The 20,427-nt window shown below is 44.0% G+C and overlaps 1 protein-coding gene and 1 pseudogene across 1 annotated transcript; one reads left to right on the forward strand and one right to left on the reverse strand.

The window, feature by feature from the left end:
• Positions 1-699: 699 nt before the first annotated feature.
• On the forward strand, positions 700-19,207 carry LOC126989557 (netrin receptor DCC-like). Its single transcript, XM_050848128.1, has 9 exons — positions 700-945; positions 1,867-1,997; positions 4,635-4,757; positions 9,895-10,139; positions 12,304-12,452; positions 14,246-14,545; positions 14,716-14,937; positions 15,430-15,568; positions 19,188-19,207. Exons 3-9 carry the CDS (start codon positions 4,678-4,680, stop codon positions 19,205-19,207), a joined length of 1,155 nt encoding a protein of 384 aa, XP_050704085.1. The 5' UTR covers positions 700-945; positions 1,867-1,997; positions 4,635-4,677.
• On the reverse strand, positions 2,423-4,044 carry LOC126989558 (signal transducer and activator of transcription 5A-like; annotated as a pseudogene).
• Positions 19,208-20,427: the final 1,220 nt, after the last annotated feature.

The following is a 20,427-nucleotide window of genomic DNA, read 5'->3' on the forward strand; positions in this document are numbered from 1 at the left end:
GCCCCAAACGTGGTCCACCGAAGCTGCCGGGTTAATATTTCTCCATTTCCCATTTTATATGTCCATTTTGGTCTCCCTTCACTCTTCCCCATTTCCATTACATGACATTTCTTCACATTGAATTTCATCTCCCATTAAATACTTCATTTCCAAATCTTGTTCAGGTCATCTTAGAGAATATCACAGTCTTTACTGTTTCTAATACGTCTTAGCAATTTTGCATCATCTGCAAACAGGCTCGTATAACTGTCTGGCAGAGGTGGCACGTTACTGAAAAATCATCAGTGTGGTTGTGGTGGTGCAGTAACTTGAAATTTGATTCTATTGTAAAAACTTGCTGGAACTTTTTGTTTTGCTCAGTCATGTCTTAAGGATCTTCAATAATCACATTCCCGCCACTCAGTCTTTCCATTTTTACTTCTTGAATTTTTACTTATCTTTGAATTTCTACGGCAATTTTTACTTATCTTTGAATTTCTACGGCAATTTTTACTTATCTTTGAATTTCTACGGCAATTTTTACTTATCTTTGAATTTCTACGGCAATTTTTACTTATCTTTGAATTTCTACGGCAATTTTTACTTATCTTTGAACTGTCTCCTTAGCTGTAAAAAAATAAATAAAATAAAATAAGGGATTTGGACAGCATCGGGATGAGCTTGAGTGGAACGAAAGTTTGAAGGCTGGGTCAAGCCAGGCTGGGTCAGGTGTGGCATCTTTGGATAGGTTGGGACGGGGAGTGGAGAGTGATGAAAAGAATTATGATGCTAGTAAATGATTAACAAATGAATACTGTCTTAAGTTTCCTACCAACTTTCCTTAGCCGGGCCTCAGACAGTGAGTGCCGGGTGCAGCAGGAGGCGCTAACTCTCCCCTACCCGCTGTTTGTTGCGCTGAACATTGGCCCGGCGCTCGTGGCTGCCTTCCTTGGCTCTTATGTGGAGGTGAGTGTGTCTGGATATGCCTTGTTGGAGTAGACACAAGTTGAGTTAAGTCTTGTGTTGATCTTTTGAGTTTTATGTGAGGGTTTGTGTGTCTGTATTTCTCTGTTTTACACTAACTCATCCCTGTGCTGCCAAATCCCGTATGCAAGAGTTAACCAGCTTCTTCATTCTTTCCTGCCCTTACTAAACCAACCAATCCCACTGTCCCCTCCTCTTCCTAACCTAACTCAGCCCCCCACACCTGACCCAGCCTGGCCTGACCCATCCTGCAAACTTTTTTTCTACTCTACCTCATCCCTATGCTGTCCAAATCCCTTATGCAAGAGTTGACCAGCTTCCTCACTCTCTCACTCCCTTCCTAACCTAACCCAGCCCCCCACACCTAACCTAGCCTGGCCTGACCCATCCTACAAACTTTTCTCTGTAGCTCATCCCTATCCTGTCCAAATCCCTCATGCAAAAGTTAACCAGCTTCTTCATTCTTTCACCCCCTTCCTAACCTAACCCAGCCCCCCCCACACCTAAGGTAGCCTGGCCTGACCCATCCTACAAACTCTTTTTCTACTCTACCTCATTCCAATGCTGTCCAAATCCCTTATGCAAGAGTTAGCTAGCTTCTTCATTCTTTCACCCCCTTTCTAACCTAACCCAGCCTGGCCTGACCCATCCTACAAACTCTTTTTCTACTTTAGCTCTTCCCTATGCTGTCCAAGTCCCTTATGCAAGAGTAAGCAGCTTCATCATTCCTTCATCCCTTGCAGCAGTACACAGGCTTTGAGTCAATGCTGTGTGATGCTGTTGCTCTCATGTGCCCAGCGATATCAAAAAGTAAGAAAACGTCACTAGCTCTGAAGCCACTGTTTTTGGGACCATTCTGCGGCCCTCACTGACACTCCTTCCCTCCTCCCCTCCGCCTCACAGCCCGTGGCTGCCGGCAGGTCAAGTGTTACCTGAATGGCGCCAAGGTGTCCCGTGTGGTGAGGATCAAGACCCTGATGAGCAAGGCCGTGGGGGTGACCTTCCCTGTGCTGGGAGGCCGGGCCGTGGGGAAGGTGGGTGACTGAGCCGCAGAGAGAGAGAGAGAGAGAGAGAGAGAGAGAGAGAGAGAGAGAGAGAGAGAGAGAGAGAGAGAGAATGTGTGTGTGTGCGTGTGTGTGTGTGTGTGTGGATGAATGTAAAGTCTCAGTTGAGTGTTCCTGATAGCAGACTAGCTCCATGGGTTGAGGCCAAAGGTCAAGTGATCCTTTCAGGTACTGCAAATCATACTTAATTTCTTCCTAAACAAGAGCAAAGTGTTGAACCTGGCCCACATAATTTTGTTAATTATTATTATTATTATTATTATTATTATTATTATTATTATTATTATTATTATTATTATTATTATTATTATTATTATTATTATTATTATTATTATTATTATTATTATTATTATGAAAAAATGGGATTGCACCACTTACGAGCCTCCATCGGCACACTTGTATTCATATTAGCTAATACAACACCCAAAAGGAACTCCTACAAACACTGATAAACATTTACTAGGTTTATGACAGACAAATATGAGAAGATTTCTGTACTGTTTCTTAACATCCATTAGTTGTGAACAGCATGCAAATAATATTTTCCACCACGGACAAGTGTCCACTTTTCCAGTCAGTCCCTGTCTGTCACGCTGCCAAACACTGAGGACCACACGGAGGCTGAGAAGTCTGTGTCTGGCAGGCTTTCCAGGGTGTCAGGACAATCAGCAGGGTTGTTGTGGGGGCGTTGTGGAGACACATTGTCACTCCTATATTAAAACATCTTGTTAACCAAGTTCACATATTTGGCAAGGCTTTCCTAGGAGTTGTGAGCATTTCCAGGGGTGGTTTTATGAGCCCGGTGGTAGTTTGATCCTTCTTCTGTAGCATGAACCTTAAAAACACTCATTAGAACCTGATTGACCCCCTCTTTGACCTTCAGAAATAGCTGATGTGAGAAGCCAAAGTGTCTTATAATACCGAGCACAATGAGATGGCTTGGTGCTCACAGGAGGTGGATCTACGGCATCATGCCTTGGATACATTGCTTGTGGAGCACTGGGCTAAGATTCCCCTGACGTGCCCTGCTGCTGGGATGTTAAGAATTAGACGAGGCTTGACACACCCATTGTTGGCTGTGGTGTAGTACTTGCTGCTCTTTAGGTTCAGGTACAGGACGAATTGAAGGTCTGCTATAGCACATGCCCCAAACTGTACCTTACCACCTCACCCAGCGGACAAAGGAGTTACTGGTACAAGGCTGGAGCAGGAATACCTGCCTCTGAACACAGTCTTTAGTGGTGTCTTCCATGCCATATTGCCTCCCCCAACTTCTGAGTCAGAGAAGCGCAGGAGCCCTAGGCTTGGAGTTTTTTATCATTTCCTCAGCCTGCGGGTGTCCCACAAAGCCCAAAGCTCTAAGGCTGTGCTCCTTGGTGACCTTCAAAGAACCACTCCCAAAAAGTTAAGTTCTGTCCTGACAGAGGCTCCTTGCAGAACCATGACCATGACATGTTAGTGAAATCTTGTACTTGAGGACTCCTGAATGCCTTTCCAGCTAAGAACTTTAGGTTGTCTTCTGTCAAGCCTCTTCCTGTGGCAGATTGAATTTGGCATCAAACACGTCCAAAACCTGTGGCCATGGAACCTTCTGAGGCAGTGTGTGCCCTTGCTTGGCAAATGCATCATCCCAGCAGACTGTGGGCCAAGCATGAGGCTCCTGGCTGCCATGAACACTGCAGGCAGTGACACACTTGGAACACCACCTCACCAACACTGAACTGTGCCTGGAAGAGTAGGGAAAACTTGTCATCCAGAACTGAGTCCGCGCCCTTCTTCTCAGCTCTCTTTATTTTCATGTCTCGGAAACTAAGGGAGAGCTGCCTTGAGCCCTGGTGATGCTCCATGCTGCCAGTATTGTTGAGAATTTCCCCTGACATTTCAGCTTTGCTCATTGTTGAGGAGAGCATTGGCCGGGGCCTCACTCATGATGGGCAGCCTCACCTGAGGTGGGTCGTGGTCACTTGCCACCCACCACTAGACGCACACTTGATGAGAATCTGGTGTTTGGCTTCATGACGTGATGTTTGTTCAGTACTGGAGAGCAAAGGACTCACTCCTGTTCTTGCCTGAGGTAATCTGCTGTTTCTTGGTGCGTCGAGGCAGGATGTGTGTGTGTGTGTGTGTGTGTGTGTGTGTGTGTGTGTGTATTTACCTAGTTTTGTGTGTGTGAGAGAGAGAGAGAGAGAGAGAGAGAGAGAGAGAGAGAGAGAGAGAGAGAGAGAGAGAGAGAGAGAGAGAGAGAGAGAGAGAGAGAGAGAGAGAGAGAGAGAGAGAGAGAGAGAGAGAGAGAGAGAGAGAGAGAGAATATTCCATATCATAGTTTATACTTTTTTAGTTAAATTTTTTTCAGATTAATCTCTTATATATATATATATATATATATATATATATATATATATATATATATATATATATATATATATATATATATATATATATATATATATATATATATATATATATATATATATTTGTGTGTGTGTGTGTGTGTGAGATGTTGCTATTAAAGCAGCGTAGTGTCCACAGGTATTAAACTTGCCCCTTCCTGGCCATTTATTTATCAGTGGTATTTGCTGGAAATCACCTCCATTCTTTTTTCCAAAGGTCAGGTCGTGGGAAGGTCTGTGGCCGTGAGCTGACCACCAAGATGCTGCTGCCCACGGTGCCGGCCATGGCCAAGGGCAGGGTGGCCAGGACTACAGATGATGGGCCACTCCTAGACAAAGAGTAAGAGGGAGCATGAAGGGCTGCAAGGGTTTGTTCAGGATGGAAGGCGAGGGAGAGAGAGAGTGAAGGGAAGGGAAGGACAGCTTAGGGAAGACTAACACAGGAAGATCAAAGAGAAGGATATCATGTGTGTGTGTGTGTGTGTGTGTGTGTGTGTGTGTGTGTGTGTGTGTGTATTTACCTAGTTGTAGTTTTACAGGCCTGGGCTTTACGCTGGTGTGGTCCCGTCTCCGTATCTACATTTATCCAACTTTTCCTTAGCACACTCCTCGCCAATACTACATCCTCACTTAGTCTGTTCCAAAGCTCTATATTTCTTTGCAGGAAGATATATTTCTTTGTGTCTCTCAAGCATCTTCCTTTCCTCAATTTTTTGCTGTCCTCTTGTGTTCCTGGCGGTAATTTCCTCTTTTAGTAGTAACTCCTCGTTGTCTACTTCTTACATTTTGTTCAATAATTTGTAGGTTTGTATTAGGTCTCCCCTTTCTCTTTGTTCTAGTGTTGGTAGGTCCATTTCCTTTAGTCTTTCCTCATGTGTCAATCCCTCCAGCTCTGGAACCATTTTTGTATTCTTTCTAGTTTCTTTATGTGTTTCTTCTTATGGGGAGACCACACTGCCTCTGCAATTCCAACTTTGGTCTGGTCATGGTGGTAATTAACCTTCTCATCATATCCATGTAGTGGAATGCTGTTCCTATATTTCTCACCATGTTATACGTATCACCGAATATCCGATTAACATGACTCTCTGGCTGTTTGTTATCTTGCATTGTTACTCCCAGATCTCTCTCTTCGTGTACTTTCTTTAATGTTTCACCATCTTCCATTTTATATGTCCATTTTGGTCTTCCTTCACTTTTTCCCATTTCCATAACATGACATTTTTTTCACATTGAATTTCATCTCCCATTCCATACTCCACTTCCAAATCTTGTTTAGGTCTTCTTGCAGAATTACAGTCTTTATTGTTTCTTACATGTGTGTGGGTGTGGGTGTGGATGTGGGTGTGTCTGTCTGTCTGTGTGTGTGTGTGTGTGTGTGTGTGTGTGTAATTCACCTCTTGGTCTGCTGCGGGTCTCTCTCGAGACAGCCAGCCGTTCCCCTACGGAGGAACACAGAGCTCATAGTACTGATCTTTGGGTAGGACTGAGACCACTCACACACAACACACCGCGACAACGAGGTCACAACTCCTTGCCTGACGTCGCGTACCTACTCACTGCTAGGTGAACAGGGGCTACACGTGAAAGAAGATAAACCCAACTTATCTTCACCCGGCCGGGGAATTGAACCCCGGTCCTTCTGGTTGTGAGCCAGAGGCTCGAGCTCTGAGCTAGCGGGCCGTGTGTGTGTGTGTGTGTGTGTGTGTGTGTGTGTGTGTGTGTGTGTGTGTGTGTGTGTGTGTGTGTGTGTGTGTGTGTGTGTATATTTACCTAGTTGTGACACAGGAAAAGAGCTACCCTCGCGCTGTCCCGTCTCCATATCCTCTTATCCAACTTTTTCTTAAAATCATGAATGCTTCTTGCACAAACCACCTCCTCCTCCAGTCCATTCCACAGCTCAATGCTTCTGTTTGGGAAGCTAAACTTTTTCACATCTCGCCTACACGTGGTCGCCCTCAACTCTCCATGTTCTCTCGTTTCTCTCTCGCTCCACACACACAGGTCCTCTCTGTCCAGATTCTCCACCCCACTCGCCACCCTGTACACCGCTATCAGGTCTCCTCTTTCTCTTCTTCTCTCCAGGGTTGTGAGCCCCATGCTATTGAGTCTCTCCTCGTAAGTCCGATCCCTAAGTTCCGGTACTACCTTAGTTGCCACTCTCTGCACTCTTTCCAGCTTTCTTATGTTCTTCTTTTCATGAGGAGACCAGACCACTGCTGCATACTCCAACCTTGGCCTTATCATTGTAACTATTATTTTCTTCATCATCTCCTCGTCCAAAATACACAAATGCTGTCCTTATGTTATCCTGTTGATGTGTTTGTCCGGTGACATGTTCTCTGAGACAGTCACTCCCAAATCTTTTTCTTCCATTCCTCTGCATATTATCTCACTTCCCATCTTATAATTGTATTCACATCTTCTACCACTCCTACCAAACTATTTTTTTACATATCCCAAGGTTGTTCTATCTGCCATGTACCACTCCACTCCCATATTTTGTCCAGGTCCCTCTGCAATGCCTCACAGTCCTTCACATCATTGACTCGTCTCAATAGCTTTGCATCATCTGCAAACAAACTCACATAGCTGGTCACTCCCTCCACCATATCATTTATATAAACAGCAAACATTATTGGCGCCAGCACTGAACCTTGTGGGACCCCACTCCTCACTGGGCACCAGTTGGAAACCTTGTCCTTGATTATTGTCCTCATTTCCCTGTTAGTTAGAAATGTGTGTGTGTGTGTGTGTGTGTGTGTGTGTGTGTGTGCGTAATTCACCATGATCTCATCACACAATAGACTCAGGATTGTCCGTCACTACCTTCCCCGAGAAGGCATGAAGCTCATAAGTGACAGATCTCTGCATAGAGTTTAGAGCCCCCCCTGGGGAGGAAGGGCACAGCCCCCGTTGATACGTGATACCCATTCAGTGGTGGGTGTAGAGGAGACTCAGGTTAGGGGAGGCTGCCCATGGTGCCCACTCTGGCCAGGACTCGGCCCTGGAGAGAGCCCTCGAGCTGGTCAGCCAGTCTGTGGGCAGTGCTGAGCCTTACTCCCCAGCCTCGTGGCTCAAGAGGCAGGAAATGGAGAATTCTGGACTAGTTTCATATACATTAAAAGTGGTTATGCTACTAAGTATCTCTGTAGTATCTTGTACTGGTCAGGTGTCCATATTTTTCAAGGCATTACAATAAAACTCAACATCAGCTGTTTGCCTTAGTAACAACAAGGAAGAATGGTTTTGCTGCATGTGATGAACCTGTAAATATTCCCACAAGCAGTGTATGGCATGACAAATAGCATTGACCAATTCCCTGCCCGGCTGACAAGACTCATGCTTGGTTTCTCTCCTCACAGGCGGCGGGGAAGAGGATGGTTAAGACACCTTGTGCATGTTAATACTCTCTCATACTTGTGCCAAGGCCTAACACTGTGTGGCCAACACTCTCAGCAGGGGCTTTGTCTTGTGATGTATGTTGTTCATTTTGTATTTTATTCTTTGTAGCTGTGTGAACTGCCTTAAAGTGAGTATTTATGCTCACTTTCATGACAAGAAAATGTTTTATGTTGCTGGCTGCCACAGGCTCTATACAATCATGAGTTGTTCATCAATCCACAGGAATATTTTATTGGCTTTACATTTTTACATTATAGTTTGCTGGAATGTTCTCTTCCCTGCCTGGTGCTCAGCCTTCATCATTTCAGAGGCTGACTGATTGAGGGAAGGAAGTGGGTACTGAATTCAGTACTGTTTGCTGTTGACACGGTGCTCATTGCAGAAAATGAAAGTGACCTACAAAACTTGGTCACTGTTTTTGACAGTGTCTGTAACAAGAGCAAGAGAAAGCTGAAAGTAAATGTCAACAAAAGTAAAGTGATGGTTTCTGAAAAGTGAGGTTGTAGATTTTGTATGCCCATATAGAGTGGAATTGAATGTGAAAAGAATGCAAAATAATTTTGAATTTTGAAGAACACAAAGACACAAAGGAAGAACAAACAACAGCAGACCTGCTGGTCCTTACGAGGCTGTTTGTGACAAGCTACACTAACTATCTAATCAAAGGTGGAAGATGAAGGACAGCAAAGGCGAAGGCTCATCCCAAACCCCCATCCAGACAGCCAAACCTGGAAGGAATGAAAAGAACCATGCAGCATGGAAAACTGCATGGAAATTATGTAGGAAAGAGGAAAGAACTACCATTACTGCTACCACTAACCGGGCGATAAAAGCGGACAAGGACACCAGTATTCGAAATAACTTAACGTTATTACGACAATGAGTAATATCTTAGTTGCTGGTTGGATTCAAAACACTTGTCTAATCTATTATTGAAGGCCATAACTGTTGTACTATCAACGACATCACAGGGTAGAGAGTTCCAACCTTAACAACTCGATTGAAGAAGAAGTGTTTAGCTTCGTGTGACGAGAATCTTTTACCACTTATCTTCAAATTGTGATTTCTTCTTGTTCTATTTTGATCGATCAACTGTAAAGTAATCTTCCGCATTAAATGGTGAAGGTCAATGAGTTTAAGTACCTTGGATCAGTTATGTGCAAGCATGGTGGTACGGAGGGAGAGATAAGAGAAAGGGCATTGCAAGGAAGAAGGGTGGTAGGGTCTTTGGGACGAATCATGAATGGCAGAAGTGTGAGCATGGAGGTAAAGAGGGATTTGAGAGATACAATAATAGTACCAACCCTCACATATGAAACGTGGGCCTGGAATGAAAGTCAGAGATCTAGAGTGCAGGCAGTGGAAATGACTTATTTGAGGAGTGCTTGTGGTATGAGTAGATTGGATGGAATGAGTAATGAAAGTGTGTACGAGCGTTTTGGAATGTGTCACAGGGGTGAAGGGAAGTGTGGAGTGGTGGAAGAAGTGAAGCGACAGACCTTAAAGTGGTTTGGCCACATGGAGCGAATGGAGGAGAGTAAGATGACCAGAAGGGTGTATGTGAGTGAGATAGAGGGAGGGAATGCTGGAGGACGACCTCCTGTGAAATGGAGGGATAGGGTGCAAGAGTACGTTAGGAAGAGGGGGGGAATATCTTTGAGAAACTTTGAGCAGGCAAGGAGGGAGTGTCTGGATAGAGAAAGGTGGAAGCTCTTCTGCCGTGGCCATCCCCTGCTGGGAGCTCCTAGGAGCATGCGTCGATGAAATGACGATGATGACTGAGAGGGGTCTTGAGAGCTTGGATAACAGTGACTGAGGGAGAGGTTTCAGAATCAAATAAATATATACCCATTACTTTTTTTTTTTAGTGTGTGTATGTGTGTGTGTGTGTGTTGCAGTTATTGCTGTATATAAGGTAAGTGTTGCAGCAGGCTTATTGTAATGGACTGTTTTTGTTGGTATTTATTTTTTCCCTTGAGCTGCTTCCTCTACTGTAAAAAAAGAAAAATTGTGACAAACAGCAATTAGATACAAAACTCACTTGCTTACCGTACCTTTCTGCCTTTCCTCAGGGACCTGGACACACTGTTCTGCGGCACCAGCAGCAGCAGCCTGCACATCCATGGCCTGCAGGAGGAGGACGAGGGGACGTACAGGTGCCGGGTGGAGAACAGGGACCTGGACACACTGTTCTGCGGCACCAGCAGCAGCAGCCTGCACATCCATGGCCTGCAGGAGGAGGACGAGGGGACGTACAGGTGCCGGGCGGAGAACAGGAGGACTCTGCTCGACGCCGTGGCCCACATACAGGTCCAAGGTGAGACAAAACTATGACATATATATTTTTTTACAGCAATGAAAGCGTTCAAAGGCAAAAAAACAATGAAAACAATAAAGCACTGCTCCTATAAAGAAAAAAATGAGAGGTTAATATTGGGTGTAGAGGTCATAGGCAGGAGGAAATACAGACACATGATGGCTGTTCCAGAGTTTACCAGTGAAAGGGATGAAAGAATGAAGATGCTGGTTAACTCTTGTGCTTTGTGTGAATAAAGTTTGGCATGGTAAAAATCTTAGTGATTGTGAATTATATGTTTGTCATAGGAGATGAAGTCGTGAAATGGATGGTCAAGATATGTGAAGTAGCATGGGGGGGGGCAGCAGACTGGACGAAAGCCATCACTGTCCCAGTTTACAAGGCGAAGGGCAGGAGAGGGGAATGTGGGAGCTATAGAGGTATAGGTCTCCTGAGTATACCCGGAAAGGTATATGGAAAAATCATAATAGAGAGGGTGCAAAGACTTACAGAAGAGAAAATCAGTGAAGAACAAGGAGGCTTCAGGAAGGGAAGGGATGTGGATCAGATATTTGCCTTCAGGATGGAAGTAGAAAAATAATAGTAAAAGGAAAGAAACTATACGCTGCCTTCATGAATATGGAAAAGCTAGAGCTAATACAGTCTCTCTATATGATGATGCATCTGCATGTGTCAAAATTACTGGAGAAACAAGTGAACATTTTGAGATAAAAGTGGGCTTAAGACAAGGGTGCGTCATGTCACCAGGGTTATTCAATATTTATATGGATGGTGTCATTAGAGAAATGAAGGGCAAAGTTGGAGAAGATGGAGTAAGACTGTTCGATGAGGGAAGGAAGTGGGTACTGAATTCGATACTGTTTGCTGATGACACGGTGCTCATTGCAGAAAATGAAAGTGACCTACAAAATTTGGTCAGTGTTTTTGATAGTGTCTGTAACAGGAGAAAGCTGAAAGTAAATGTCAACAGAAGTGAAGTGATGGTTTGTGAGCGAAATAGAAGTGAGGTTGTAGATTTTGTATGCCCATATAGAGTGAGAATTTAATGTGAAAAAGAATGCAAAATAATTTTGAATGGTGAAGAAATGGAGGAGGTCAATGAGTTTAAGTATCTTGGATCAGTTATGTGTAAGCATGGTGGTATGGAGGGAGAGATAAGAGAAAGGGCATTGCAAGGAAGAAGGGTGGTAGGGTCTTTGGGACGAATCATGAATGGCAGAAGTGTGAGCATGGAGGTAAAGAGGGATTTGAGAAATACAATAATAGTTCCAACCTCACACATGCAAGTGAAACGCGGGTCTGGAATGAAAGTCAGAGGTCTAGAGTGTAGGCAGTGGAAATAAGTTATTTGAGGAGTGCTTGTGTGGGAGTAGAGTGGATGGAATGAGTAATGAAAGTGTGTACGAGCGTTTTGGAATGTGTCACAGGGGTGAAGGGAAGAAGTGTGGAGTGGTGGAAGAAGTGAAGCGACAGACTTTAAAGTGGTTTGGCCACATGGAGCGAATGGAGGAGAGTAAGATGACCAGAAGGGTGTATGTGAGTGAGATAGAGGGAGGGAATGCTAGAGGACGACCTCCAGTGAAATGGAGGGATAGGGTGCAAGAGTACGTTGGGGAGAGGGGGGAAAGATCTTTGAGAAACTTTGAGCAGGCAAGGAGGGAGTGTCTGGATAGAGAAAGATGGAAGCTCTTCTGCCGTGGCCATCCCCTGCTGGGAGCTCCTAGGAGCAGGCATCCAGGAAATGATGATCATATGTTTGTCTCCGTTACTAGTATTGAAAATGGTATAAGAAAGACTATTCATATCTTTGTGGTTTGAGTATATAAAGTTTGGCATTGTGAAAGGTTAGCATTTGCCAGTTATCGTTAAGTTAGGTTAGGTTAGATGTTTGTCTCAGTACTAAAGTGTTTTCAGTGATATAACAAAGACTGCATATTTTTTTGTGATTTGTGTGGATAAATTTTGCCATTGTAAAAATCTTAAGTGTTTGTCAATCATTAAGTTCCTCTCAGTTACTAGAGTGGTAAAAATGTTGAAAATGGAATAACAAAGACTAGCAATATTTTTGCGGTTTGAGTGTATAAAGTTTGGCATAGTAAAAATCTTAGTGTTCTTCAGTCATCATGTTTCTCTCAGTTACTAAAGCTTGAAAATTGTGTGACAGTTGCTCCGAGGTTTCTGAGGCAGCCGGCCAACGCTCTCGCCTATGAGAAGGAGAACGTGGAGCTGGAGTGCAGCGTGTACGGCCAGCCAGAGCCCTCGCTCCACTGGCTCAAGAACGGCGAGCTGCTGGTGGAGACGGAATACCTTCGGGTGAGCTGGACTTCTGTGGCGGTGTGGAAATTTATCGCTGTTACAGGTTTAAAAGGACAGAGATATGTAGATTCATAAGATAGATAGATTGGTGGATACATACATACATACATACATACATAAGGGGAAAGGAATGTAAGGCCCTAAATCAGTGGTTCTCCTGGGGGGTGCACCCCTCTGAGGGGGAGCACAGTAATTTCCAGGGGGGGTGCGAGCCCTAGGGGAAAACTAGGAATTTCTCTAATTATATTTGCTATTCTCTTACCAAGAGCGTGGGCTAATATTGAGAAGTTTATGAACAAATGCAAAAGTATCGCCATTACTTCAGTTTCCTGTAGTCTACTTAGGGCTTGCCAGTTTCTTTAACATCTGTAAGGAAATTTTATTGCTAGATGCAAGGGGGCGTGGAGGGAAGGACTACTTCCTGGAAGGGGCGGGGAAGTAAAAAGGTTAAGAACCACTGCTCTAAATGGATGCATAAGGTATGTAAAGAGATACATTAGAATCCATAAGGTTCCATGCATAAGGTTCTAAAGAGATAAGTAAAGGAAAAGGGATACAAGGTTCTAAGTAGATACATAAGGGATTTCAGTAGATAAGGGATATAAGGCTCTATGCAGGAGATAAATATAAGGCTGTCAATAGCTACACAAAACACAGCTGTGTTGTGTTAGGTGTGTGTAATGCCAAGCCTCCCTGTAGAGTGTGAGCGGCAACAACCTGCAGATCCTTGGCCTGGTGCGCCAGGAGTACTCCGGGATGTACCAGTGTGGCGCACAGCTCGCCGGGGACGCCCAGCTGTGTGTCCTTGAGTCAAGTAAGCAGCGGTGCTGTGGGGCAGACACTGTTCACACTGTAGCCCTTTGTTTGCATTCATGAGTACTGATGTATTGTTGTCTGCATTGGACACAGGCAGTGACTAGTCCAGATAATTCCAGGTTGCTAATAAGCCCAGACGCAAACATTTACAAGGTTACTGAATGTATTCCAATGTTTCTGAGGGCAGCTGCAGCCGCTGGTACAGACGCTGCAGTTTTAAAAGTGTACATTACCCAAGTTATTGATGTTGATGCATGTGATTTTCTTAGCATGGCTGTAAGCATAACCCTTTGTTGTGTTTATTATTCCTTGAAGACTGAATAAAATGCATAGATTACACTGTGGGCAAAGCACACGTCTCCAGTAATGTGTTCATATTTGATTGTCCTGAAGTTTGGAGATATCAAAGCCGGTGCTGAGAGTTACTGACTCACTAAAATGTGATTTACCCGAGAATGACTATTTTGTTGTGGTATTTTGATAATACGTTGTCTGGGCTCACCTCCAGGGAGGAGCAGCATGCCACCACCCACGCACAAGGCAGGTCACAGACACAGTAAGTGGGGCAGCTCAGGCACACCACTACTACTACTACTCCTTGTTTTCAATACTTAGAATGTCTGCTCATTGTTGACACAGCTTGTTTACATCATTTGCCTTCTCTTGGTGTGGGCCTTGACAGTCACTGTGCCTACTAGTCTTTATGCTGTTCACAATAATTATTCCTGGGATACTCAGTCCTCTACAAGCAGGAAGGATCACTCAGGTCAGAACCAAAGGACACAACCTGGGAATATTTATTGCATAAAAAATTCAACACAATACTACTACTGTTAAGATGTATTTAGCAAATACAGAGTTATCCAACTGCCATTCCAGTGATTATAAAGAAATAATAACATTTTAGCGAGTACATATACAACATTTCATCAAAAGTAAGTAATTCACACATCACTTTCCTCCCTTCACTGCAGAGAACGCGTCCAGAACGTGAGTGCAGCTCCTCCAGCGAGGGACGGGATGAATACAAGACCCAGATCAGCAACCTAAGTCCCGGGAGTAACTACATGGTGCGGTGGCGGCCCACACCTCCGGCGGCCTGGTGGGCGCCTCCATACACGAGGTGCGGGTGTTCACCAAGCCGGACCTGGACCTGCCCTCCGCCTCAGAGTCTGAAAGTTGTCTCCACCTCACCCACCAGTCTGGAGGCCACTTGGTCGCCGCCCGTACTGGCCAAAACGCCCATCACGGGATACACCATGTTCTATACGCAGGTGTGGACGGCCTTATAGAACTGTGTGCTAAATGTGGAGTCTCTGTTGCCTAACAAAAGTCTCCCCATATCCTTGTGTGTCATTAGTGACCTTCCTTTGAGTAGAGGGTGACCATAGCCGTGTGTTTGTACAAGTCCCAGTGTGTATCTTAACCATTGTCTCCCTTGTAGTTTTCTCCTCAGGTTGGGTCAGCAGAAGAACACGAAGTAAAGGTCACTGGTACGTCACATGACCTCCAAGGCCTGGACCAGTTCACTGAGCACAGCGTGTGGCTCACCGCCGTCAACAGTAATGGCGGGGGAGACGCCACCCCGGAGGTCACTGCCAGAACCTTCTCAGACGTGCCCTCAAAGGAGCCTCAGAATGTGAGCGTTGAGGCTGCCAGCTCAAGGGTGAGTTGTGGAAGGCTTCCAAGGCAAAGATACATTGTGAAACTCGTTTTTAAATAGCTTTCTGCTCTGTTCGTTTCCTTCACATCATCTCTACAAGTTGCACATTCATTGTTTCAGTATTTTTAACCCTTGCACATTCATTATATTTGACCCGTCTGCTGCGATTGGCACGGATTTGGCCTTCACTGGTAGCCTGAAAACATTTACTCCCATGTCTTTCCCTGGCTCTGTGGTGGATAGTGGAGTGTATCCAATGTGGCATTGGTGCGCAGGATATCCCCTCCCAAGCTGCAGGACTTTACATTTTTCTCCACTGAATTGTAGCAGCCGGTTTGTGTTCCATTCCTGTAGCTTGGTGAGGTCTTCTGGTAGGAAATCCACAGTCAGGGGTTGTTGAAGCATTCATGGCCTCACACAATGTTCAAACTTTTAAGATTGTATTTTGATAATTTATCGTATAACTTTTTTCCCTCACACGGCCTTTCCCTTCAGAGCCTCATCATCTGCTGGGAGCCTCCGCTGGCCGAGCACCAGAATGGGATCATCACCAGCTGCAAGATCCACTACAAAGAGCGCGGCGAGTCAGGTTCCTCCAAGACCAAAGCCACAGACGGAAACAGACGACTCTTTTGCCCTCAAGAAAAGCACCACATACTCCATAAAGGTTTAACCCGTCTGCTGCGATTGGCACAGATTTCACATTCACTGGTAGCCTGATAACATACAGTCCCTGGTCTTTCTCTGCCTCTGTGGTGGATAATGGAGTGTTTCCCATGTGGTATTGGTGTGCTGGATATCTCTTCACTGGTAGCCTGATAACATACAGTCCCTGGTCTTTCTCTGCCTCTATGGTGGATAGTGGAGTGTTTCCCATGTGGTATTGGTGTGCTGGATATCCCCTCCCATGGTGCAGGACTTACCTTTTCTTCATTGAATTGTAGCCACAGATACTTTTTGTTCTCGCTGTTCATTTCCCATTTCCTTCTGGTTCTCCTCCTCCTCCTCCTGTAACCCTCTCTTTCCTGTCCCTACTGATCATGTTCTCTTTTTTCCTCTTGCTGTTCCTGTGTTCCCGCCCTGCCAAATATTCTCCCGCGTCCTGCTTCTCGGCATTTCCTTGAGCAGGTTAGTGCAGAGAGCGTATACAGCTTAGGGTCGGAGAGGCTTTGACGGAGCTCAACCAACGTAATGTACAGACTGAAGCGACACAGCGCCACAAAGAGAGCCCACGAGACCACAATTACACACTGTACATATATAACATAAACTTGGGCGAGGCTGTGGATTTTGATGCAGCGGATGTACATTTTGATCCAATGACCCTGATAACCTAAAACCGGTGAATGTATAGGAGGCGAAGCTACACACGCACACGCACACGCACACACACACACACACACACAATAATACAATACCCGTCAACATTACAAAGAGAAAGTATTCTTCCCATGATAAATACTGATTAAAAAGTCTTGTGTGTGTGTGTGTGTGTGTGTGTGTGTGTGTGTGTGTGTGTGTGTGTGTGTGTGTGTAATTCACCTCGGCCTGATCACGAGTTGGACTCGGTCCCGCCAGCAGGTACCCTCCCGACGTGAACAAGTGCTCATCATCATCGATCTCTGGGTACTGCCAGGACCTCACACCACACCCCCATCCCCTTGCTCAAGGGAGGACAGTAACCACTCCTTGTCAACAGAAAGAATCCGGCCTGATGGGGGCTCAAACCGCTGCCTGTTTGGCCGTAAAGCCTTGCAGCGCAGCGCTCTACCGATTGAGCTGTGTGTGTGTGTGCATGTGTGTGTGTGTGTGTGTGTGTGTGTGTGTGTGTGTGTGTGTGTAGCCTCGCCTCCTATACATTCACTCTGGTTTAGATTAGCAGCTGCTGCAGTCTGACTCGACTCGCTCTCCTGATCATTACTGCCGCAGGAAATGACATAACTGTCTTCTCCCACACTCTACCTTCTCTTCCTCGCTTTATTCTTCATTATTACCATTACCAGAAGCTTTATTACTCTGTTCCCCGCATAAGGAGGACGAGGGGACAGACACATGCGTTTGGCTTCCTGATGCAATACATATTATCAAGGGAAGCATGATAGCAAGAGAATATTGAGCTACACACAACTTTTACTACCATTATTATTGGCAAGATTGTCACGTGTAAGGAGGACGGGGAGGCAGGGACATGGGTTTGGCTTCCTGACACAACACGCATCATCAGAGGAAGCAAGGCAGCAAGCGAATAATGAGCAGCACACAACTATACGCATACAATTCCAGCACTGCCGCCAGGTAAGATCACGAGACTAACAATGAGGAGCCCAACAACATCGTTACGTCCGCATTGCATCGCTCCACATCTTATCCGCCCCCAGTTACCAGCGCATAGAAGCTCCTGCCCTTCCCCATTACGCGTATATCATTAGCCAAGCGAAAAGAAAGCCACTCCCTCCATCCCTTCAACTCCGGCTACATGTGATTGGGGGATTTTTTGGGAAAAGATGGTGCTGGTTAATGGTATTTCCTTGGCTGGGGATATCCGCCAAGGTAACCTGAAGAGTGTTTAGTGAAGGTATCATAAGGTTGAAGGTGGATTTTCTAATGGTAACAACAATAAGACTGACACTCGTTTAATCCTTTTCTTTCTGCTTCACCAACTACTTCTGTGAGAGTCTACCAATTGCCATATGTGTTTCTACCCCTCAATCTACATTCTATTTCACGTTCGTTCACAGCAGTATCACCAACGCCATCACCACATATATCAACAAACGCCACAACATACCAACATACTACACACCAACACGTTCACTAAACACAAACCAGAAACTTCAAACCATTAACACATGTAATGGCAGACTTACTCCCTCATAAATGGACACTCGGCCTCGATTCATCATAGAAATGCGCTAATTATCCTAAGGAGCCTAAATTCTTGGCAACGTTAAACCCGGCGCGCGCGTGCGTGCGTGTGTGTGTGTGTGTGTGTGTGTGTGTGTATATATATATATATATATATATATATATTGATATATATATATATATATATATATATATATATATATATATATATATATATATATATATATATATATATATATATATTGATATATATATTGATATATTTATTTTTGTCTTAATAGTTATATACATATTGGTAAATTACAAATGTAGTTTTTATTTTAAGACAGGGCCATTAAGCCGAGGCTTTTAGGACCTGAAGACTCGTAAAGAAAGTACATAACAAGGGACAGGTTTAGGCCACATAAAGCATAATAACTTACATATATTTCAACAATGTATAAATGTATAGGTCAGTCGAAGTGAAAAATGTATACAATACGAACATGTGAAAAAAAAACTTAGTTGACATCACTCTAGCAGTAAACAAGTGTACATGTGAAATAAAAACTTGAAAATAGCCTGATTATTATTGAAATAATGAAATTTACAGCAATCAGTCGGAGTTTGCAAAAATAATGTGAGAAAAAAAAACGCAATGAACCATTCAAAAACACTATAAAATAAATTCAAAATCAATGTGACCATAAGTTCTCATAGGTACTAAGAAGCCTTTTATTAATTTGGTTTGAACAATCTTATATTCTCATCAGTTTTTAAGTGTTGTGGTAAGTCATTCCAGATTTTAGCTCCTCTTGATAGGATGCTCCGTTTTTTTTTTTTTACAACAAAGGAGGCAGCTCAAGGGCACACAAAAAAAGAAAACAATAATAAAAAAAAAGCCCGCTACTCGCTGCTCCTAAAAAAGAAACAAAAGAGGTGGCTGAAAGGAAGATCAAATACGGGAGGAGAGGTGTCCTGATACCCTCCTCTTGAAAGAGTTCAAGTCGTAGGCAGGAGGAAATACAGATGAAGGAAGATTGTTCCAGAGTTTACCAGCGTGAGGGATGAAAGAGTGAAGATGCTGGTTAACTCTTGCATAAGGGGTTTGGACAGTATAGGGATGAGCATGAGTAGAAAGTCGAGTGCAGCGGGGCCGCGGGAGGGGGGGAGGCATGCAGTTAGCAAGTTCAGAAGAGCAGTCAGCGTGGAAATATCGATAGAAGATAGAAAGAGAGGCAACATTGCGGCGGAATTTAAGAGGTAGAAGACTATCAGTATGAGGAGGAGAGCTGACGAGACGAAGAGCCTTAGCCTCCACTCTGTCCAGAAGAGCTGTGTGAGTGGAGCCCCCACACATGAGATGCATACTCCATACGATGTGATGTCCTGCACAATGGTATTAATAGGTCATGAGGTCTCCGGGTAACATTGCCAGGCATTGCTGTAAAGCCAGAGTCTATGGAAAGAGAGAGAGAGAGAGAGAGAGAGAGAGAGAGAGAGAGAGAGAGAGAGAGAGAGAGAGAGAGAGAGAGAGAGAGAGAGAGAGAGAGAGAGAGAGAGAGATTGTCGCTATGTAGTACGGTTCTTATGGGCCAAACAAAGTCTTTCGCTCCACCATACGTGATGCAAGTGTGGACATGGCCTTATCTTACGTAATTTAGGGCACTGATGTCAGAAATCACCCGTCCAAGCATCCTTCTCCTGTCAGAGAGGCGCTATACGACAACATAAGCGTGGATAGCCTTGGCTTGAGTTTTAAATTTTCCGCAAAAAAAAAAAATATTAAGCATTTAATGACCAAATATACTCAGGACTTAATAATTCACAAAGAGTTTTTCAAGTCACTTAGTTATTTTACATGCAATCTATTGCTTAACATTCATGATTTCATTAATATATTTTTTCTCTACTTCTACAAATTTGTTTACCGACAACACGATTTGAAGAAGTAAATAACGAAGAAAACGTATTTTAAGGATAGACTCGTATTAAAAACTCGTGTTGAAGCGCTGCGACTGTTTACATAATACATATCTACCTCAATGACGACGCAAAGGCTGTCAGTGAGTTATAGCAGTATTTGCCAATATATGTGTGGATAGCTTAGACTTGAGTTATTCATTTCATGCTTATTATTTACCGGCAGTTTAAGAGAACATCATGTAGCTATCTGGCAACTTACACTAGAGCAAGACCTTTAAAATAAAAATTATATATATATATATATATATATATATATATATATATATATATATATATATATATATATATATATATATATATATATATATATATATATATATATATATATATATATATATATATATATACAACATAGGAAACAGTTCAAGGGCACCCAAAAAAAGGAAACAATAATAAAAAATGCCCTCTACTTACCTCTCCTAAATATAATCCAGAGGTGGCCGAAAGAGAGGTCAATATCGGAAGGAGAGGTGTCCAAATACCCTTCTCTTGAAAGAGTTCAAGTCGTAGGCAGGATGAAATACAGATGCAGGAAGATTGTTCCAGAGTTTACCAGAGTGAGGGATGAAAGAGTGAAGATGCTGGTTATCTCTTGCATAAAGGGTTTGGATAGTATAGGGATGAGCATGAGAGAAAGTGCTTGCAGCGGGGCCGCGGGAGGAG

Source organism: Eriocheir sinensis, unplaced genomic scaffold, assembly GCF_024679095.1.
Source record: "Eriocheir sinensis breed Jianghai 21 unplaced genomic scaffold, ASM2467909v1 Scaffold1210, whole genome shotgun sequence".
NCBI lineage: Eukaryota > Metazoa > Arthropoda > Malacostraca > Decapoda > Varunidae > Eriocheir > Eriocheir sinensis.